Source organism: Caloenas nicobarica, chromosome 15, assembly GCF_036013445.1.
Source record: "Caloenas nicobarica isolate bCalNic1 chromosome 15, bCalNic1.hap1, whole genome shotgun sequence".
In the NCBI taxonomy this organism is placed as follows: Eukaryota; Metazoa; Chordata; class Aves; order Columbiformes; family Columbidae; genus Caloenas; species Caloenas nicobarica.
The window spans coordinates 17,617,891-17,641,844 of record NC_088259.1 but is presented as its reverse complement, the minus strand read 5'-3'; the positions used below and the strand labels follow the sequence as shown (position 1 = coordinate 17,641,844).

The 23,954-nt window shown below is 42.6% G+C and overlaps 1 protein-coding gene across 1 annotated transcript; it reads left to right on the top strand.

Annotated features, from left to right (window-relative positions):
- The first annotated feature begins 825 nt into the window (after positions 1 to 825).
- LOC135994707 (protein-glutamine gamma-glutamyltransferase E-like) lies at positions 826 to 14,405 on the top strand. Its single transcript, XM_065645499.1, has 13 exons — positions 826 to 835; positions 2,651 to 2,818; positions 3,129 to 3,371; positions 3,926 to 4,044; positions 4,549 to 4,677; positions 6,149 to 6,326; positions 6,491 to 6,626; positions 7,520 to 7,623; positions 8,094 to 8,339; positions 9,865 to 10,170; positions 11,915 to 12,072; positions 12,278 to 12,411; positions 14,258 to 14,405. Exons 1-13 carry the CDS (start codon positions 826 to 828, stop codon positions 14,403 to 14,405), a joined length of 2,079 nt encoding a protein of 692 aa, XP_065501571.1.
- Positions 14,406 to 23,954: the final 9,549 nt, after the last annotated feature.

The following is a 23,954-nucleotide window of genomic DNA, read 5'->3' as shown; positions in this document are numbered from 1 at the left end:
AATTAAGTAAAAGACTTTTGCGCACAAACTGGCGTTGCCAGCTGCATGTTCAGAGATATCCTATTAAAAAAAATAGTAGTGTACCAGCTGAAAACAATTATAGCTATTTTATCACAAGTCACAAATGCACTATCATGTCTGTAGTATGTCATGCAAACATGACACGGAGTCCCTGTCTGTTTAATGTTGTTAAACAGTAATGACGTGATAAATGAAAAATTTGTTCTTTAAATTTGGCCTGATTAAATGTCGGGCAGAGGCAACACCTTGCTCATTATTTTGCAATTACTACGATGCAGCAGGAAAAAAAAAGTCAGGTCCAGGAAAATAATGGATTAAGTGAATTAATTTAACGAAAAAGTCACTGTAAACATTGCTCATGAAGTATTCCACATTAAAAACAGTGTGGTGCTAGAAGGCACTATGCTATTCCTATAATTTAATCTTTATAACATAAAGAAAAGCAACCAAATGCTGAAATTCTTATAAACTTAAGTACATGAAGAAACTCTTTTTTAAGTGGCCTGACTATTAGGGATAAATATTGTCCAATCTTCAGATGTTAAGTTCCAAAGAAATGAGATCAGGATGTGGGGACTAAGAGAGAAAAGGATGAATCAGAAATTAATCTCCAAGCCCCACTGGTGAGATAAAGGCTGGGGAGCAAAGGCTCCACCCCAACAGGAAATGTTTCAAAAAGGCAACTTTACACGTAGACTATTAAAGAAGTGAAAGGCACCAGCCATTTCTTGAGTCAACTGAAGTAGAGAAGGCCATTCAGAGGAAAGCTCCAGCAGCCGCTTATACAGGACGTTTTGAGCAGATATGGGCCAAGGTGAGCAAGGGGGAAGCCCCTTCTGTGGTGCTGTTTGTTATTTTCTTACATCCATACCTCCTCTTCAGTTCTGTAATGGACACTGAAAGATCACTACTTCTCTAAGGAGTTTTGATCCAAGAAAAAAAAGGAAGAGAAAATTATTCCATCAAGAGATAGGAGAAGGATCTTCCCAGGAATTGCATTTTTTCACTTACAGTGTGCATGCAAAAAGCAAGCTTATCTGAATGAGATCTAGGAGAACACATATATTATCTGATGGAAAAAAGGATTTTGCAAATAGGAAGAGGGGGAACATCTGCAGCTACTTCAAGTTGTCAGACAAGTGCAAATGAGAGACTGGCAAATCTCACATAAGAGAAAGAAGCAAAGCAGACCTTGGTATCATTGCAAAGACTGAGGGAGGCTACGATAAGCAGAAAAGGTTGAAACCTGAAGTTAAGGCAGAGAGGATACAAAAAATTAGGTGGTGTTTTTTTTGTCATTTGTATGTTGCAGTGGGGTATTTTTTGCTTACATGCTAATACATATGCAAATTGACCAGTTTAGTGCTGCTTTTTCCAACCGTATAGCCTGCCTTTCTGAAGACATATCTCCCCCACCCCTCAGCTTGTTCTACAATAGATGTGCTTCATTGCTAAGTTTCAGAAGATTTTTTTTTAAAGTAGGTATGTTCCTGAAAATCAAAGTACTTGCTGCTCACGTCAATACCGTAATAAAACTTTCTCCTGATTTGAACTGTGACTACATTGCTAAGACTCTTAATGTAGTTATTTCAAGGCTTGCCTAAGCTTGATAAACTTAAGATCATGCTGTAAAAAAATCTTTACACTAATAAATCTGGTTGAACATGGAATAGTGATTTTTTTACTCAATAATGGCACAGGGTAGCTGTGTTCCACTACTAAGGACTACACTCTTACTCTTTCCTATTCTCCCTCTTAGAGGAGTGGGGAATAGAGAATAATAAAAACATCTTTAAAAAGCACACAGTGCCCTTTGGAAAAAAAAAAAAATCTCTTTTACTTCTGCACTTAATTTAAACCATCAAGCTGTCTTCTGCTAGAGAACACTCCACAGGCTCTGATGTCGGAGCCAAACCAATCTCAGATGCTTATTCTTTGGCCTTTGACTGAAGCCATAGTTCACATGCAAGAGCTTTCTGCAATACATTATTTCACATATATGATTTTAGTAATGTTGTCTCTCCAATTCTGCCATGTCTCCCAATGCCAAATGATAGCTCAGTGTCCATCAACATATTTTTCTTAGGTGCCTCCAACAGATAGCAGCTTTCAGTTATATCAGAGGTAACTGACAAGTAAATGGGGCTAGAGATCACATGTCATGGTTTAAAATGCAGAAGTGTTTCTCAGCTCAGTCAGGTTTCTTTATTTCTTATCCAGAAGCAGTGAGGCTCTGCCTCTCTTAGTATAACACCATGTCTTGGAACGGACGACACCCTGAAAGAATTAACTGAGTTCAGCCAGATTCTTTACCCAAGTAACTCACGAAGATTCAATTTTCTCAGGGTTCTCTTCTCTTTGACGCCTTTCTGATTTTTCTTTAGTACCAGATATACTAATCCTTCTATATTTAATTATGCAGGTAATCTCTTAACAGTCTATGCAAGGTGGAGTCTCTCAAAACAAAACATAAAAAAGCTCACAAATAAATTATTTCTGGATTTGGTGGAAACCTCACATGGGTACTAGTTACCTGTAGAAAGTAACACGCAGCTCTTGAGAGTGCGTCTGTGTTCCTTCCTCCTTGGATAGACCCTCAAGTTTTCTTGCTCTTTTCACTTTTTCATAGCTGCAACGCGGTCAAGTACCAACTGGCACCTGAAAGAAAATGCAAGAGATCACCACACAAGTAAATTTTCTAGCAAAGAGTTGATTGTGAGGAGAGGACAGGCCTTCATTGTCACCTTCAATGGAACAGAACAACCTGAGCCAAACTTAATATTCATCGCAGAAACAGGTATGGCTCCCAACTTCTTTCACAGAAAGAGTAATGCTGCCTCGTGGCATTCTTTTGGCCTGATATGCATTGATGTCAGGGCAGCAAGATAATACCTCAGAGCCAACATGCTGGTTCACATAGCCATGGAACCATTTGATGTGTTTGTTGTACTGCTCCCATCTTAGCTAGCAATGATAGCTTCGTTTAGTTTCCAACATACGGCACAAATTCATCTGAGGGGAGGATTAAATCTCTGCTGAGTTTGTTGACAAATGAATCTGTATTTCAGCAAGCTTGGGAAAAAAATGTTGTTTGTTTTCCTCAAAAGGTCCAAAACCTTCAAAGCTGGCTAAGACCCAGGCCACATTTGGTATCTCCAGCACAGTGAGCAAGGACAGCTGGAGTGCAGTTCTACAGTCTACCAGTTCCAGCTCTGTGAGCATCTCCATTTCCAGCCCACCTAATGCTGTCATTGGACGTTACAAACTGAGTGTTCAAAGTACTTTGAGTGGTACCTCCTCTCCAGCAAGCCTTGGCACTTTTGTTTTGCTCTTTAACCCTTGGTCTTCAGGTATGAAATTAGTTCTGAAAGAACTAAGTTGCTTGTAGCTTCATTAGTATTTGCAGCTTCTCCATTTGATCTATACCTCTTTAGTATAGGGGCTGAACATTCACCACATAATGTATCAGTCAGAAAAGGTTTTCACTTTCTTAGGACCTTCTGGTGCATAAAATCAGCTCTGTATCATGTACTTACTGGACAGCTCCTTGCCCTAAAAGATTAAGCTCTGCTTAAGCAGATTAAGTTTTGCTTTTGCCAAAGCTTCCCTACTTCTGCACAAGTTTAGAAGAGTGTGCCTGGTCTCTGTAGAACCAAGAAAAGAGACATATCTACCAGCTGCCCTCTTCTCCTAGATCTGACAGTGTCATACCTCTGTCTTCACTTAGACACTCGCCACCTCTTTCTCTAATTATAGGAAATCTCAAGTTTCAGGATCTGTTTATAACAGCAAGAACAGCAAAGGGTGGATATTTGCAAGCATTCTTACTGACGGAGACCAAGGCTCCTGAGGTTTTGTTTTATTTTGCCTGCTGTGGTTGTACATACCTGTTTTGGCTTTTCAGGTGATGACGTGTTCATGCCTAACAAGGCTGAGTGTGAAGAATATGTGCTGGAAGAATTTGGCATCATTTTTGCAGGCAATAAAAATCATATCAGCAGCTTTGGATGGAACTTTGGCCAGGTAAATGCAGCACTGAAACACCACACAGTGTTTTGTGCTCTGGCTTTCATATGAACTGGATGACTAGGGCTTGTTTGCTTTTTCTGGCTCATCGCGGTCATACACCTCTGTAGAGCATGAGTCTGATATTGAAATCACAACTTGTGCCAAACCCTGTTATACTGATTAACACGAGGATTTGTAATTGGCTAGTCAGTGATATGACCTAGGACTCCGAGGTGCAGCCAGCAGAAACTGTAGTGTCTGCTGGGTAGTGAAGTACTGTAGCAATGCTCAGAGGAAAAGTCCTGGCCTTAAGTCCACAGATCCCAAGTTTTGAAAAGCATTTTGAGTTCTAATCTTCAGTTCGTTGACACTGCATTTTTATATGGTAATTCCTGGTTGAGCTGCAGCACTTAGTTTGGTGATTAAAAAAACAAACAAACAAAAAACCCCACCTAATATGGCCCTACTGATTTTTGGTAATCTGTGTTTCCAAAGCACTAACTTATTTCTATAACACAGTTTCAAGGAGATATTCTCAATATTTGCCTTTCCATGCTGGATCGAAGCTTAAACTATCGTCAGGATCCTGCCACAGATGTATCTCACCGAAATGACCCCAAATATCTGGGCCGCGTTCTCAGTGCAATGGTAAGCAACATGTTCAAAAAATCCAAACTACTAACTGTTCTTTTAAAGTAGTTATTGATAGTAAGCATGAAGACACTTCCCAGAAAATTTTAGGCCGCTGCTTCTATGCATGAGAAACGTGGGCCAGAGAAACACCTAGGTGGCCATCTGATCTGAGCTTGCTAGATTTATCTCATCTGTGGTATTTCTGATACTTACTACTTTGATATCCAGTAGTCAAACTGAAAGTATAAGACATGGGGTGGCATGCTGAGGACCAGCCCCTTGGAGGTCTTTAGTCCAACCTCCCATTTGAAGTGGAACTATGGTGGCACTGGGTCAGCTCTGCCACAGATTTGTAAGGCTGCCTTGAAAATCTCCAAGGATGGAGGTTTCATGGCCTCTCTGGGTGACGAGTCCAGATCTGCACTACCTTCTCAGTGAGGAATTTTTCTCTTATGTCAAATATGATTTTCCCAAGCTACAAGTTTCTGCTGTTGCGTCATTATATAGCCTGTCAGAACAAAGTTGGACTCTGACACCTTAGTATATTCCATTCAAGTACTTGTAAGCCGCTACTACATTCCACTTATGCCCTTCTTAACCAGACTGAACTAGCTGAGCACTCTCAACTTCTCCTTGTAGATTGTGAGCTCCAGGGCCCCTGACCATCTTGGTAGTCCCTCCTGGGCCCTCTTCAGTGTCTCAACATCCTCTTGAACTGAGGGACTTGAAACCAGAGACAGGATTCCTGGCACAGCCTTGCTAGGAACAATTAAAGAGGGTTAACAGCTTCCCTCAAACTCCTGATCACACTTTTCCCAATGTAGCCTAGCATGGGCTTTTCCTTTACGAGAGCGCACCACTGGCTCAAATTCAATGTGGCATTTGCTTAACTCCCAGGCCCCTTTCAGACAAGCTGCCACTGAGCCGGGTGCTTCCCAGCCTGCTGCAATGCACAGGGTTATTCTGTCCCAGGTTCTGAAATCTACACCTTTTCCTCCTGAACTTCATGAGGTTTCTGTTGACACAGTATGCAAGATTTTCAGGGTGACTGTGCCCCATTTTATGTGTTAGCCACTTCCCCTAATTTAATGTAAAATTGGTGAGGGCTCACTACATCGTGATCCGGGCACATTCTGAAAGTTCAGCTGCATGATATGCTTTCATGATGCCATTCAACCATATAGCGGTAAAGCTGCCACCTCATGTCAGGAAGATTCACTGAAAACTGGCGTTTCCCTTCTTGCCTGGTGCTACTGTGCTTGGGTAGGAGAACCAGTGTTTAAATGCTCTCCATTTATTGAGAGGACTCATATTTCATTTCCCTGAAAAGCTAAGGCTTCTTCCTGAAGGCCCCCTGCATGAAGCAGTGACTTTCATCCACTAAAATACCATTCAAGCATTTTCTCCTGCTCAACCCCCTACCACTACTACATCTGCTGTAAACTGTTAATTTATCTCCTCATAAATTTAGTTAATATTTTTACAGGTCAACGCCAACGATGATCAAGGGGTGGTGCTAGGAAACTGGAGTGGAAATTATGAGGGTGGGAAAAGTCCGAGCAGCTGGACCGGAAGTGGTGAAATCCTGCAAAACTGGAAGAAATCGGGATTCAAACCAGTTAGATATGGACAATGTTGGGTTTTTGCAGCTGTACTGACTACAGGTATGTTTTATGTCATGCACATAACTGACACTGCACAGATTCTGTTAAAAGAAGTACGAATAGTACTTCCTACATGAAAGTCTATCAAGATATTGGTATCTTCTATGAAACTTCGTATTCCAGAAATACGGCTTCCTAGCTATGGTCTTCTGTTTGCTCTTCAGTGCTTAGATGCCTGGGAATTCCCACTCGTACAATTACAAACTTCAGCTCTGCCCACGATGCAGATGGAAATCTGCGTGTGGATGAGTTTTACGATGCTTCTGGAAATCATTTGGACAGGGCGGCTGACAGCATATGGTAAGGCTCTACGATATTCAATAGTGGGACCTACCGATGCCTATAGAGTTTTCAGGTGCACAGTATAGATTCTAACGACAAATGCTTTGTTATCTTCTTAAAAAATGCCTTAAAAACAACTACGCAACACAGGATCAACAAAAAAATACTATAGAATACTAGAAAAGTCGGTAATTTGGCTCTTTCTCAGTTAAACAGAGAATTATGACGTGAGTTACAACAGCAAATTGAAGCCAGGGCAGGCAAAATTACAGTTACGATGCCACAGATGACTGAAAATTTGTGATATTCCACTGGAAGTATCAAACAGTGAGACTTGACTTAGTTTGAAATGATTCTTCAAAACCAGTTCACGTTAAACCGCGCTAAACTCACATTCAACAGAACCAACTTCCCTGCCTTTTCTCTTTTTTTGCAGCAACATCATTTGCAGTGAAAATAGTTCAACTGTTGCCACTATTAAGCATCAAATGCAATTCGAACAAGCTTGCATTCAGCAAAGAATAGATGCAGTGCCTCACTTGTTGCCCTCTTTACTCCCCTGCTTGGTCTGGACCCATTCTAAGTACAAGTGATAACTGTAGCATTGTGCTATAACGTAAACAGCTAAAACTAAGGAAGTGCACATGCTCAGAACTTCTGGAGAAGACCAGAAAAGTATTATTTTACAAATTTGCTTTCTGTCCTTGAGCATTTATGTCTGTTCCACAATGCAACCCTCAGCTCCCATCTAGATAATATAGTCAGGATCAGAGTGAAAGTGGTCGGTCTCAGGTAAGAACCTATTCAAATTGAGGCATTTAATGCATTTAACTAACATGGCTGATTAGTGGATATAAACAGGAATTTAGAAACACACAATAGTAGCTTACTTTGTTCACTCTTGCATGCAGGAATTTCCATGTCTGGAATGAAAGCTGGTTTTCCCGCAGTGACTTGGGCCCCTCATACAGTGGATGGCAAGTTCTGGATGCAACTCCCCAAGAAGAAAGTGGAGGTACACAGATTTTATTTCAGGAATAATGTTGAAAAATTATAAAGTCGGCCATTTTCAGAGAGAGGGGGAAAAAGTAAAACTATTGTAAAAGTAATTTTTCATCCTGCTCAGAAATAGAGTGGCAGAAGAGAACACTTCATCGTATTAGAAAAGCCTCAGATAAGCTGCAGATGCCAAGAAACAAAACTAGAATTCCAGGAGCAGTCTTTTGCGGCAATTCTTTTATTTCCAATGTGGGCATCCAGAGCTATTGAAAATCAAGCGATAGTATAAAATAAATGAAGTGTACCTTCAGAATAAGCTCAAGATACATTGACAATTGGCCTGGTATGAGGGGCTATGTGGAAAAAAGGGCTAGAATGGGACAAGAGCACTGGGCAATTTGGGAGTCATTGATAAAGATCTGTCTAGTAATCTGCTTAAAGTCAAAGAGTTGATGAGGTCTAAATTATTTTTTCTTGATGCCACAGGAATTTATCAGTGCGGTCCTGCCTCACGGAATGCCATCAAAGAAGGAGATGTAGATCTGGACTACGACTGTCCATTCGTATTTGCAGAAGTGAATGCTGACTGTATGTACTGGAATTATGACCCCACAACTGGAAAGAAAACATTGATATTCTCTAAGTCTACCACAATTGGCCAATTCATCAGCACAAAGGCAGTTGGTAGAGATGATCGTGTGGATATCACCAATGATTATAAGTATGAAGAAGGTAAATAAAAATGATGGTTCTTCTGGTTACATAGCTGCTTCATTCCAAAAGGTATATAAACTTCAGGATATGAGTCTCCTAGTAGACAATTTTGGGCATCTACAAGGTAGGAGTAAAACTTATACTTGGTTTATTCGGCTCTAACAGAAAAAGGAAGAGAAGGCAAAAAGTAAAATATACAGCCTTGCCCTTTCTGATATGGAGCCACTTTGTGGGACCTAAATATGGCAAGTCCAGGTCCCTCCGAAAAAAGCATTCACCATTCTGCCTGCCTACTGCTAATGTATACTGACCGCCTCTGCTTTGTGAGAGTCCACAGCCCAGCTATTTGACAGTCGAACGAAAGGCCTATCACAGACACATAAGCTAAATCAACACTTAAGCCCAAGAAAAGCTACTCTTCCAAGCAAACAGCATGTAAACGCATCAGACTTTCAAGTTTGATTATGCAGAAAAAAAATTACAATCATGAACAGAATTTGCAAGTGCAAAGAATGAACATTGCTATTGGAAATACATATCAGAAAGGTGAAAATAACTGGCTTCCTTTGTGTACTGGCTCTGGCTGGGATGAAGTTTCCTTATAGCTGCCCCACTTAAAAGCACTGATAACGCACCAATGTTTTGGCTATTGATGACCAGTATTTGCAGCATGTCAAAGCTTTCTCTCTCCCTCCCTGCCACAGTGAGTAGGGGCTGTGGATGGGCAACAGGCTGGGAGGGGACCCAGCCAGGACAGCTGACCCAAACTGACCAAATGGATACTCCACACCATGGCGGTGTTGGGTGGACTTGGCAGTGTTAGCTTAATGGTTGGACTCGATGATCTTAAAGTGCTTTTCTAACCAAAATGATTCTATGATTCTGTGACTTAGTGCTCAGCAATAAAAGCTCAGCAAAGGGCAGAGGAAAAGGGTGAGGGACATTTCTGGTTATAGCAGATGTATTCCCAAGCAACCGTTAAGCGTGTTGAGGCCCCGCTTTCCAGGAAGTGGCTAGACATCTGCCTGCCGATGTGGAGTAGTGAATGTATTTCTCTTTTGGCTTTGTTCGTGCGCAAGTTTTGCTTACCCTGTTGAACTGCCATTACCCTGATCCATGAGTCTTCTCGCCTTCCTTCTGTTTTCTACCATCTTGCAGGAATGGGGAGTGAGCGGTTGAGTGGATGCTTGGCTGCTAGCCAGAGTCAACGCACCACAGGGTGCTGTCAGCCATCCCTTATATTAGGGGCCTTTTCTGCATTAGTTAGAATTTGTATTTCTAAATATTACAACCATAAAAAGGGATAGAAATGGGAAGAGTGAGAAACTTTGGACTTATGATTTTTGTGTTAGAAAAAATGCCATAGAAGGGCAGTGACATTACTGAGTACATATGCAGAAAATTAGGCGTGGCTGTGGAAAACTGAGGCTATGTTCATCTATAAGTAGAGTCACTATGTTCTGCTGGCTTGTCTCTAGCAGGCACGTACAATAAGAGATGCATGTTAACAGTTGAGGATAATTTTCATGGTTCTCTCTGACAGGCTCTAGAAAAGAAAGAGATATTTTTAAAAAAGCCCGTAAGAAGCTGGGACTTGAGGACAAATTTGATCCTACAGCACCAACACCACAGGAAACGGATCAAAAGCCTGATATCTCAGGGAAGTTCACGGTGGCTGGCCTTTTAGAAGTTGGCAAAGATCTCAATCTAATTCTGGTTCTTGCAAACTTACAGTCTGATGCTAAGACTGTTCATGTAAATATGACTGCTTGGAGCACTGTTTACACTAGAAGACCAATTCGTGAGATCTGGAAGGACTCCATATCTGTCACTCTGTCTCCTAAGGAAGGTAATTTTTCAAATAAGTTTTAATAATAATTGTACAACTCTACTATCAGTAAACGGGCATTGGAAGCTGGTCACCTTGAGCGAAAAAGTTCTAACAAACTGCAATCTTCCACTTCTATGCAGAAAAGGCTGAAAACATTTTACATTGCACTTATAAACATATTTAAAAGGCATGTTTCACACCATCATTTCCTTAAGTACCATTCACATTTTGGAAAATGTATCTCAGGAGCGAAAAGAAGATGATGAGTAAACATGAAGTTTAATTTAACAAAATTTGCATTTAAAAAAAGATAAGGACAACATAAAAGCATAGAAATCAACTCCAACTAAATGTATTTTGGTCAATTACAAGGGGCCTTACTGAAAGGTAACAGGACATGGCTAACAGCAGAAACAAGAAATCTAATCCATCAGCACATTAGAATGGAATTAACGTGTAAAGAATGGAAATAGCTGAAATAGCCTGCTAAGCTCCACAAAAAACAAAGTGTGTATTGAAGAACAGTTGAGGAGTAAGGATCTATGATTTTCTAAAATATTTTTTTTCAGATGGAGTTTGATAGCCTTACGGAAGAAATTCTCTGCCTAAATATGAGTATTATTGGAAAGATGAAATTAAGTTACTGTCAGGAGCTTAGAATAATAGATATATCAGCATCTCTAAAGTGAAGAGAAAGAACACTGATTCACTACTGATACTGTATTGTATTAATCTTAGGCTTTGAGTCACTAGTGAGAAGCAGAAATAATGTTTCATTTGTTTAATATGTAATTTGACTTCTGGAGTTGGGATCTCTCAGCTTCCTCTAAAGCATTAGGAATTGGACTCTCAGTGAAGACAGAGTTTACCTGCCTAATGGCATTACAGTCACACAGGCACTTCATGGTGCCTTATGCTCACACAGGCTGTGTTAAACCAGTGGCTGAAGTTATAGTCAGCAGGGAGGTTCCTCCCCACATCTGATGGCAGGGACCATGCGAAGAGATTTTTGCCCTCTTCTGGAGGTATGCTCCATTTGCTAGGATTTGTAGTTAACAAATCTATTGCTACTGGAAGAATCCAGGAAATTCACTTTGCCCCGGTTTTCTTGCTTACTTTTGTGGGACTTTGCACTGGTGACTCGTCATCTTTTCTTGGGTTTTCCATCTGCTGTATACTGCTGGAAAGTACTTTATGGCTTACAGTGTTTCACGCAGCATAACTACTCTACAGTTCTTCTGAACTTCATGTTTATTGTACGAATGGCCAAAAATGTGGAATTGCCTGGATTCAGAGACAGAGGAGATCCCTTCCCATCCAGAGTTGCATGAGAGCATGGAAACTACTGTAAAAACACATGGTAATAAAAAGCAGACAGGACAAGAAAGATACAAGAAATGTAAAGAGGTCATTCAGCTCCTCCAGTATATCATGAGCAAATAGAAGTGATGTGGCTTGTCAGAGCATGTCCCATAACAAATGGAGTGGCACTGGTAAACTCCTTAAACTCCAGCTGTCTCATCTTTCAGAGCAATTGGGAGGAAAACAAGCCAGGCAATACAGTAGTAGGGAGTAGTAAAGGGATAACATTGAAGAAATCACTTTCTCTCTATAGCAAACTGATAGATTTGCATTAATTGAGTTTGGGAGTAATGGTTGAAGGCGTTCCTAGTTCCAGACACAGCATAAAAGGAAAACACTAATGTTAGGTATGAAACTCAGTGGGCTTATACAAGTGTGTATCAATTCCCTTTTTTTCCAGAGAAACAATTTCCCATTAAGATACCGTATACTGAATATCAACAGCAGTTAACTACAGACAACACGATCCAGGTAACAGCTTTATGTCACGTAGAAGGTGGAATTCAAGTGCTAGTACAAAGAGACATCACCCTGGACAATCCTGCCATTGATATACAGGTAAATTGCTGCGTCTTTGCTCTAACTGCAGTGGCAGAGAAAGGGGAAAATGAGCTCTTACAAGCACCTTCTTGAAAGATGTTCTGTTCATATTCTGCCATGATCCATCATAGCATCTCATAATATCTCCTATTCCGACTACTGAGAAGGCTCGGATAGAAAAGAATATGGAGAACCTGACCTTTCAAGCATTTTCTTTGCACAGGTACTTGGCGAAGCAAAAGTGAATAAAGAAGTAGATGTAGAAGTGATATTTACCAATCCTATTGAAATGGAAGTGATGGACTGTGTGCTGCAGGTAGAAGGCAATGACTTGCTCAGAGGAATCCTTCAGATAGAGTAAGTACAAGAAATGTCTCCTTCCTGCTATTAAAGATACATGAGCAAGAATGTAGGCATGGATGACCTGGAACCGAACAGCGGGATAAGACAGCATTTTCTTCTGGCTGTAGCTCGGGAGGCCAGTCAATGTAACATCTCATAATGAAGCACACAGCTTTGAAACAGCTTTTCACCTAACCTAGGCTTTGGCTCCATAGTTTGAGAGGGCAAATAATTGCTGCCATAATTGGACAGAACCTGTTTTCCTGCCTATCTAACAGGAGCCCATAGTTCCAGCAAAAAATACATGCTTACCCATGCAGTAAATTTTGCTGAGGCTGTCTATGCTGCCAGATGGGTTGAACCTTCTTGTTCTAATCATAGGGCTAACAATAAGATACATGACTGTTTCTGTCCGTACTATACCCAAATTATAGCATATATTAACTGGAATTTTTTTTTCACTTTATTCAATGGACTGCGGGTGCCAATTTGGATGTTCAGCTTTCTAATCAATTTGCATTTACATCAAACAGACAGACATACATGTAAAACGAAGATGCACCAGTGTCCCAGCTTTGGGAACAAAAATGAACACAGATCATTTAGACACAGGTCGTGATCTCAAAGGGTGGTACCTCTGACAAGTACGACCCCAAGTATGCTCCATGCATAGCTATTCCAGACACAATAAATCATGACTAAGGAGGATAGCTTTTAAAGAACAGACTAAACCATGACCAACAGCTACTGCTTAGATGACTGAATTTACCTTACTAAGGCCTGGAACTTGAACAGAGCTGAAATCCATGAGGCGGGCAGGAAGAGAATAGGAAAAAAAAAAAAAAACACACCAACAAACCAACAACCTACAAGCACACTGATTTTCAAGCTCTGCTTTCAGAAGTCTACAAAATAATTATGTTACAAGATTAATAAACAGAGTCAAAAAAGTATTAGATGGTGTTGAGCTGGTGAATGAGAAGACTGGAATAAAGTAGGTTCCTTTTACTACAGATACCAGGTTCCCATTTTTGTGCTTTGATGATATTGTATCTTGTCTTGCTATTTTTCCTTCAGTATTTCACAAGTGAAACAGAAAGCTTATATTTTCAGGCTGACCCCTACTTTGTACGTATACAAAATTGCACACAAATTTTGACATATTCAGTTATTTCTGGATATGGGAGTGTGCTCTTTAACTGAATGCATACACGCAGAGAAACATACACAGCAACCTAACATTGCTGTTTGCACTTGAGCAACTAGGAATGATCTGTGCCATAATTTATAAGCTCTCCTGAGAAAATTTAGCAAACCCATGCTGTCTATTGCTTACAACTTTATCCTCAGGCAAGACAAAACAATATGACAGGGTAAGGCTGTTTGGGAAAACCATGAATATGAGTTTCCAAGAATTACAAAATATACTGGTATAAAATATTTCAATTTCCATTTGGTATTTCCTGCTGTGTAAACATTGGTTTTATTGGTGCTATAATCTATTGTAATTCAGGAGTATGTATTAACATTCTTCATGGTCTCAGATTATTATTTTTTAATAATTCAATGATGTGTTTTACACCCTTTGTTCTGCATGAAGTTTTACCTTGAATGATACTAGTATGTCCCATTTTGTGTGCTTATCTGGATCACTGCATAATGTATTTATAAGAGATCCCAACGCATGGGTTTGAGTAAATACCTAGCAGATAGCCAAGTCCTGTATGGTCTTTTCATGGTCATCCTAGCCTGAACAGATAAGAATTCTTACTTAAGATGGGAGATGGTTAGTGAAGAAACTCAAGCATGATGTGTAAACCTGTTTTCAGCTTGTATTTTTCCCTTTTTTTCCTATTTTTAGCGTGCCACCACTGAAAGCCAGTGAGAAATCCAGTATAAAGTTTAAACTCATCCCTTTTGAGACGGGTCCCAAACATCTACTTGTTAATTTCTCCTGTGATAAATTTGCAGATATCAAGGCCTTTAAGATGGTAAACGTGATTGACTAACATAAAGATATGCAATTAATGTTCTGTGCATGTATAAATTGAACAAATCCTCATAAGAAATCTCGTATAGGAAAACAAGGAGAAAATTAGCAAAACAAAATCCTCACTTCCTGTAATAAGGGGTTACCGACATCATATCATTAACATTTTACATTGTAATTTTAAATAAACTGAGGAATAGTTGATTCTTCATTTACTGTTGTTATTAAAAAGAGCATCTAACCTTCTATTCAGAGACTGACTTTCGTCTGGTTTTCTTTGGAAATCTTTCTTTCTGGCTCCAGATGTCTCTACACAAACATTCATAAACTGATTTTTACACATTCAAAGCCTTATATAGCAGACTTTCAAAGCGGTGTTTCTTGTTACACAACCACATATACTAGAAAGCTGCCAGGATGAGTTGCATAATTTATATCATTTAACTTTGTCTTTTTTTGCTGCAAAGTCTGTCCTGACATTTTTCTCTTTTGGTAAATCACAGTGAGCAAACGAGACACAGGAAACTTCCAAAAGGAATTTTAGTGGTGTCCAGTTTGAGAGGCATTTGACAAATATGCCCAGCTCAACAGATATGATATTTTTCCATGCTGGTATTTTGCACTTGCTGAAAGTCTTCTTTGGGAATCAAAGTGAGGGTAATCTCAAGTCTAAGGGTATTTTAACTTGAGAAGAGTTAGGAATTCTTCACTACAGATTTTATGTCAGGAAGTCATCTTTCAGAGTTCAAATTTAGTAAATCTTAAACCCTTTGCGGGGGAATAGGTACAGGCCAAAAGCCGAGTTCCAGGAACAAGTGAACTAGGTGTAGTCCAGTGAGTGACTTGGTTTATGGCCAATAATTGTACAGCAGTAGGCCAATCTCTGACTGAAAATGATCAGTGTAGAGGAAGTGAATGGAAAGTCAAGCTACTGAGCTACTGTACTTCGGACTGCTGGGCCAGGAAGACATTAAAATCTTAACAAGTGGCTGGAGTCAAATCTGTGCCCCCACTTCCAGCACAGGGTACCTGTGACTTGCCTCAGGGACTCCTCACTGTTACACAAGCAGCCCAAGCTCAGGTTGGCTATAAACTCCTTTTGTCTTTGTAGTGTGCAAAACCGCTTTAGGAGGGCACTTGCAGCCACCTAGTTTTCCACTGCCAGTCACATGGTGTCGCAGTACGAGACCATACTGGGCATATAGTGAGATGAGCTACAGACAGGCCATACAAGAAGCCCACGGTGGAACCCTCTCTTTTTCTTCTGATGTTCCTCAAGGGTCACAAGAGCCAAAAGCTCTCATCACAGAGACCAAACAATAGAAGCTCAAGCATAGCCTTGGATTTAGAATGTGGTTATGCCCTTTATGACTGCCTTTTACATCTCAAGTATGCGTGAAAACAACTAGACTACACTAAAGTTAAGTGAATTGCAGGAAAAGAAATGAGAGAAGCTTGTAAATTGCACCTCTAGGGGAATTAAAAGGAAGGCAACACCCTTCCCCTGCAACACTTCACAGCACAGGAAGTTAAATGTGTCCCTACTTGGAAATAGACTCACAAAAGGAATTCTGCAACATTTTTTGTGGAAGTTATACCGATCTCTTTCTCGTAAAGAGCAGCAGCAAAGTGTAAAGTGCAATAGGGTTACTCTGAGGATAGGACAGTGCAATACTTGAACAACAGGCAAAATTATTAAGCAGATGAATGACATAAAAGTACGTTTTCCTCTGAAAGTTAGCAAACAGCACTACAAGTCTTTGAAGCAAGGGAGAAGGACGAACAAAATATTTTGAATCATTTTGGACAATGAGCGGGTAGAACTGAGCTAGGAAAAACACCCACGACAATGTAAAGTCATTAGTCACTTAGGAACCGTAACTGCTTCATTCCAAAGGGATTACAAACGCTGCTGCTGATGCTTTGCTGTGGTGAAGGTGTGGACTGGCAGGTGCCAGTTTAGGATGTGGGCCGGTCTGAGAGAGAGGTTCTGGTGGCTTGGTGAGCACCACTGTGGATGTGTTACACACAGGTAAAGGAGGTGATTGCAGCCGACACAGAAAAGTGTTCTGAGATGTAATTACTTATGTGAGTAGCAGGGAAGAAGAAAAGAAATAGTCATAATCCAGAGGGAGCAACGTGTAACGTCTGAAGCTATCACTGTAAGTACTGAATGCCTGAACTTAAGAACTGGTTGATGCAGTTTGTCACTAGGGTTCTGTCTGAAGACCAGGTAACATGAGAGGCTTGTGGCTCTTATGGTTTCCAAGAAACATGATTTAAGGAAAAGAGAAAAAGACCAACTAAAGTAGCTCTGAACAGCAACCAAATCCATTTGAGGCGTTTCCCAGAACAAGTTTTGACAGCCTGAACATCCCAGAAACTTCCAAGAGGAGGAAGGACCTTTGAATTACAATGTAAGTGGAGATATACCACACTAGATATACTGCTGCCAAGCATGAAAAGTTCTAGTGTTTCTCTTTCAGGACAGGGCTAGCATGGATGTCATGTAAGTACTCTTTTAGCCTTTGTGGTATCAAAATAAAGTTTCTAAAAAAGGTGCAAGAAGCCTTTAGGTTTTTTTTTTTTGTAAAATCATGGAATAGTTTGTGTTGGAAAGGGCCTTTAAAAGCCATCTAGTCCAGCCCCTGCCATGGGCAGGGACATCTTCACCCAGACCAGGCTGCTCAGAGCCCCATCCAGCCTGGCCTGGGATGTCTCCAGGGATAGGGCATCTACCTTAAAAACAGCTGTTGGAGCGTAATTTCTCCTTTTTCGGTTTTTATTTTTCTTTGTAACTTAAAATTCAGACTAATTTTTTTTAAAAGTCTTTACTGAGTGTTAAAACATGACCAGTGGTAGACTGGCTTAGAGTTTGCTCTGATAAAAACTACTCATGGTTAACAGTTTGTTTGTTTGTTTGTTTTTAAATAAAACTTTTGCTGAAATAAGAGTATTGAGCTGCTAATATAACAGGTAAACAGATACTTGTTTTTGGTGGGAGTTTATAGTTTCACATAAGTTGGGGGCATTGGAGATAAAACCAACTCACAGTTGTTATACAAAACCAGAAGTGACATTGACCAATCTGGAAGTTAAGTAATCAGGAAATGCTCCTTTTTCCTTCATAAGGCTTTTACATCCTGCCACACTCCCCACTTCCTCATACTTAAAGATAAATTATTCATGGCGCACCTATTTTCCTTTGTAGGAAGTTCTTGTTCTCTTGGGATTCAGGAGAACCCATTTCCTCTGAGTAAATAATTTTGGTATCTCCTCCCATAATTACACCCACATTGAGTAGGAACAATGGCATTAGACATACATACATTATAGGAACTAGTTAATTAGTTTCACAAGTCTACAGGTATTAATAACAACTGCTAAGTACCTCTCCCTTCTTTCAAATTTCAGCTGACAGCACAAAAAGATTGCTGGGTTTTTTCTTTTTGTGATTAATGTGACCTGGACATCCTTGAAGAACAAAGTAGAAGGTGTATACAGTTCTTATAAGCTGAGGGAATGGCAGATGAGTTCTGTGTGTCATTTGCTTCCCTTCAGCAGGTACTTTATTCAGGACTGTTGCCTTAAGATACGTGCCCTGTAGGTAGCTGCTCAGATTTCTTATCTGAAGAAAAATTTATATTGTAGTTTGTTCTTGCACTTCATTTTTGAAGATTTATTGTTGTTATTATTAAGACCTGTTTGGGATTAACTTTAGAGCACAGCAGAGGACACTTTAGGGGCGGGGGGAGAGGGAGGAAAAGCAAAATTCCCATTACTTCAAAAGGGACCATGCAGAAGTGGTCATTAAGTGTAGGTTAATATCAAAACCATGCTCTGGAATGGAAAGCAATTACCTCTTCTTTCTGGCAGGACTATCCCCCTCAGAATCCCATTGTACGAGGGCTGTATTTAACCTCTCTGAGGTGGGGGCAAGTGACTGGAGTGCTCCTCAAGGACCCTGCAAGTCTGGCTATATGAACTTTACAATACCAAGCCCAGCCCATGCTGCCATCGGATGATACAACCTCATCCTCCAGGTAACCTGAGGGAACAAGATCTTCTCCAGATTCTTGGGGCAGTTCATGTTAGTCTTCAACCCGTAGTGCCCAGGTAGGTACCAACACCTTTGCTCTTGAACATAACTGACCTATTTGCTTTCATATCTTCACAGTGAGCTTACTCCTTCAAGCTACCTCTCTTTGGGTCACCAGCAGCAATCTAGGCTCTCTCTTCAGAGATATGGTTTTACTACATTAAAAAGCTGCTGCCACCACTGCTCCTACCCCCCTTTTATCCTAAGGAAATGTGCTATATGGGGTGATATCATAGACTTTCTTCAGGACTGAGCAGATCACTTTTTTCTGTAGACAAGGGCTGACAGATAAGTGCAAGTATTTCTCAGAACTTGAAGCAAGCATACAGTAATGTCCTTGACTTGCACCTAAATGAAAGCAAGACCATTCTTGTAGATGTTAACTTCAGACGATAGCTCAACTTTATAAAAACTGATGGAGGGCTAGTGTGCATTTCCCATATCTTTCACCATGGGTTGAATAAGGATACTTCTTGCTGCTCCACTTTTTATTTTTGCAGCCTCATCATATTGCAGAAGAAATGCAATTTCCTAAACACAGATTGTGCAAATAAGCAATATCTGTAAACCTAGATTAGAGTTAAGAGAGCTCTTAGCCAGCCAAGTGACTAAACAGCTTATGAAAGAAAAGTAACCAAAATCAGCCACTATTTTCTTCTGTGACCATACATTAGTCCAGGGCCACCAACAAATATGTCAAGAACCAAGAAGAAAAAAAGCTGCTAATTAGCTCAGGCTGTCTTAGAAAACAGAAATAATTATCCAAGTATGCTCAGAAAACTCAGACTATCTCTGCATAGACAGTCCTGAGGGAAAAACCTTCCCAAAACTTCTTGAAAGATCACTTGAGGTGTAACTTCTAACTGATGGAAACTACACTGCAGGGACTGAAATATTTGACAGCTCTTGAACTGGAACACTAGAGTAGCAGTGGTACTCATGAGACCAGACAACTTGTTCTCGGATGAAAACTGAGAAAAATTAAGCTGCACCATTCCAGTTTAAAAATAATGATTTTGCAAAAGAGCCCTCCAAATTTATCAGATGATGCAATGACCACTGCCAGACAAAAGGGAGCATCCTTAAAGGAGAGTGCTGCTGAATAAGATTCTGCAGAGTGGAATAGCTCCCTGATGCTGACAAACAGGAACAGATTCAATTTGAGGGCTTGTTACTGCTATAGTAAGTGTCATAGCAGAAGAAAAATAGAAAAATTATTTTCTCAGCAAAGGATAAATGGTAGATCTGGTCTGTAGATATAGTTCCACATGAGGCCTTACTCATTAAGCTACAAAAGACAGGAATTAATTCGTAAACTAGAATATCAGTAAAGAACTACTTACAAAGGAACAGTGGACTAGAGATAAAAGGAAAAGCACTGAGCTGGAGAAAATCCACTGGTGGAGACTTAAGTGTCATTTGAAAAAAAACACTGATCAAATGGTTCATTACTGACTTTGATATGCTGACATGAAGCAGCATTGTCCATACACAGATGTGCTGGGATACCACACAGAAATAACTGGCTGACCTTAGAGACTAGAGAAAGGATAAGATATAATAATACAAAAACATATGTTTAGGGAGAAATAACAATAATTTCAGTGGCAGACTTACTAGCTGGAAATCATGAAGAATATGACAATACTTGTTAATCAAAGAATGAGAATCAAAGGGTAATGGCCCTGAAAAAGGCAAATGCAACCTTAAACTGTGTAAGTGGAACAGTTACTCAAATTTAAATCTTACTGCCATTGTACATTGTCCAAATGACGAGATCTCATTTGGAATTTTCTTTATCTTTCCTGAACAAGAATTATGAATTAGAACACGTTCAGTGTAGAATTACTAGGATAACTGAACACATGAAAAGCCTTTTGGACACGAGAAAAAAAGTAATTTAGCAAGCCAAAAGCAAGTATTTCTGCGGGTGTCGTAGTTTTGCCCCAACCCCACAGCCGGCAACTAAAACCACCTGTGGGCCGCGCCCCACCGCGCAGGAGAGGAGAATTAAGAAACAAAAGGCAAAAGTCGTCTGTTGGGATAAGAGCAGTTCAACGAAACAGCATAAAGAGAGAAAAAAAAATGCAAAGCGAGAGAGTCACACGCGGCCTCCAGCGCACGCGAACCGACCGCCCCCGCGGCGACTCACCCGAGCGGCGACGCGCTGGACGACTGCGCGGAACGGACGGCCCGGAAAGAACCGAGCGGTGCCGGAAAGAACCGAGCCCGGCCGGAGCGAGCCGAGCGACAACGGAAATAACCGAGCGCGGCCGGAGCGAGCCGAGCCCGGCCGGAGGGGGAGGGACAACGGAAATAACCGAGCCCGGCCGGAGCGAACCGAGCCTGGCCGGAGAGAACCGAGTGACAACGGAAATAACCGAGCCCGGCCGGAGCGAACCGAGCGACAACGGAAATAATCGATCGCGGCCGGAGGGAACCGAGCCCGGCCGGAGGAAACCGAGCGACAACAGAAATAACCGAGCCCGGCCGGAGCGAACCGAGCCTGGCCGGAGAGAACCGAGTGACAACGGAAATAACCGAGCCCGGCCGGAGCGAACCGAGCGACAACGGAAATAATCGATCGCGGCCGGAGGGAACCGAGCCCGGCCGGAGGGAACCGAGCGACAACAGAAATAACCGAGCCCGGCCGGAGCGAACCGAGCCTGGCCGGAGAGAACCGAGTGACAACGGAAATAACCGAGCCCGGCCGGAGCGAACCGAGCGACAACGGAAATAACCGAGCCCGGCCGGAGAGAACCGAGCGACAACGGGAATAATCGATCGCGGCCGGAGCGAGCCGAGCCCGGCCGGAGAGAACCGAGCGACAACGGAAATAACCGAGCCCGGCCGGAGCGAACCGAGCGACAACGGAAATAACCGAGCGCGGCCGGAGCGAGCCGAGCCCGGCCGGAGCGAACCGAGCGACAACGGAAATAACCGAGCCCGGCCGGAGCGAACCGAGCGACAACGGAAATAACCGAGCCCGGCCGGAGAGAACCGAGCGACAACGGAAATAACCGAGCGACAACGGAAATAACCGAGCCCGGCCGGAGAGAACCGAGCGCGGCCGGAGCGAACCGAGCGACAACGGAAATAACCGAGCGCGGCCGGAGAGAACCGAGCGACAACGGGAATAATCGATCGCGGCCGGAGCGAGCCGAGCCCGGCCGGAGAGAACCGAGCGACAACGGAAATAACCGAGCCCGGCCGGAGCGAACCGAGCGACAATGGAAATAACCGAGCGCGGCCGGAGAGAACCGAGCGATAACGGAAATAACCGAGCGCGGCCGGAGAGAACCGAGCGACAACGGAAATAACCGAGCGCGGCCGGAGCGAACCGAGCGGCAACGGAAATAACCGAGCGCGGCCGGAGCGAGCCGAGCCCGGCCGGAGATAAGCGAGCGACAACGGAAATAACCGAGCGCGGCCGGAGCGAACCGAGCGACAACGGAAATAACCGAGCGCGGCCGGAGAGAACCGAGCGACAACGGAAATAACCGAGCGCGGCCGGAGAGAACCGAGCGACAACGGAAATAACCGAGCGCGGCCGGAGAGAACCGAGCGACAACGGAAATAACCGAGCGCGGCCGGAGCGAGCCGAGCCCGGCCGGAGCGAGCCGAGCGGCAACGGAAATAACCGAGCGCGGCCGGAGAGAAGCGAGCGACAACGGAAATAACCGAGCGCGGCCGGAGAGAACCGAGCGACAACGGAAATAACCGAGCGCGGCCGGAGCGAGCCGAGCCCGGCCGGAGCGAGCCGAGCGGCAACGGAAATAACCGAGCGCGGCCGGAGAGAAGCGAGCGACAACGGAAATAACCGAGCGCGGCCGGAGCGAGCCGCTGCACCTGTTTAGCGCAGCAGCCCTGAGACACTGGGCTGGGAGCCCTTCCAGTCTTGTTACTCCGCTGCTTAACAAGGCTCCGTTTTGGCTCAGGCTGGGAGGGAGACCTCGCTGCCCTCCCGCTCCTCCTGGGAAACCACTGCCCAAATCAAGGGGTGAAGCTGAGAGAGGAGGGGGCTCGGGCATTGCTTTTCTCCTCTCAACCTACAGAGCAAACAGGACGATGTGACATGCTAAAAAATGTGCTTTATTGTATGTTTTCCACAATCGTTAAGGATTTTGCTGAACATTAGGATTTTTTTTATTTTTTAAACTTGCCTGATTAAAGTTCCACATTCAATTGGCTTTGGTGGTTTCAGTTCAAACGCCACAAGTCTCCACCTACCACGCAACCCGAGGGTGATCCCCGCAGCAGTATCTGTGGCTGGTGAGCATCACCCTGCCCGCTCTCCCACCTGGTCTATCAGCAGCACAGGAGCAGGGGAGATGTGCTGGGTCCCTGCCCTGGGCCAGTCTGTCTTGCCAGTTCCACCAGTTTACATTGTCAGAGAAATCTGTCCCAGCACAGGGATCCAGTCACTCACCTTCCCTAAACCAAGAATCAGACCCTTTATCATTCAATCCATCTATTTCAAATGACTGATCTTTTAAATTAAATATTTTAGATTCTTACAGAAAATAAAATAAATCGGATAAAGTCATGGTTAAAATCACAGTCGATGTGCAGTGATTTCATTGAAAGTACCCAAGCAATCTGATTTTGAAAGATGTTAAGAATCAAAGCCTGTTTTTCAGAAATGTAAATGATATTCCAAGGGAAGTTGTCCACTGACCTGTGACTCCGCGGGTGGCTCACGAGTGAGTCAATCTCACAAACCTAAGACTGGCCTCATCCACCAATGGTGGAACACCAGCCATGTCCAAAGTTACACCAGAAATTAATTTGGTCCCAAACACCCGTCTGTGTACTCAGTGCAAAGAACCAGGCAGCAATTACTGTCCCAGGTTTTCAAAACATGGAACAAGTTTGGAAACAAACTGTTGCCTTCCTGTTTCCCAAGCATGGAGTAATGCACTGAGTCCTGCCAACACATCTCCTGAATCATCCCCTCATGAGAACATTACTCATGAGATTGTAAGGAGACCCCAACATTCACATCCTGCTAGAAGCACCCCGCCACACTGCCTTCACCCCGGGCAGGTTCTGATATACTCACTCACATTGGGTTGCACATAACTAATCCAGTTGACTCCACTCTGTTCCCAGGGCTACCCTCCAAAATGAGGCAGGGTATCAGAAGCTAGAGCAGCAAAGCTCACTAGCTCTCATGGGGGCAGAGGCATCTACTCAAAGATACTCAACGCTTACGGGTTGTCCAGTTAACAACCACCTACGGCAGATTGACTCTGGGAGAGCCTGATTGGTACCTGTGGAAGGTGGAGAAAGATCTTCAGAGAAAATAGCAAATGGATGTCGTAACGCTGACCAGTATTTCTAAAAATTAAATTTAACCAGGAGTCCCATACGGTGTGAGCAGCCACATGGCTTTCCTCCTGTGCATACTCTGGAGATTCCAGTGCCTAAGTCCTAAGTGAGTGAGTCCTTCCCCAGGGTTGGCTTTGT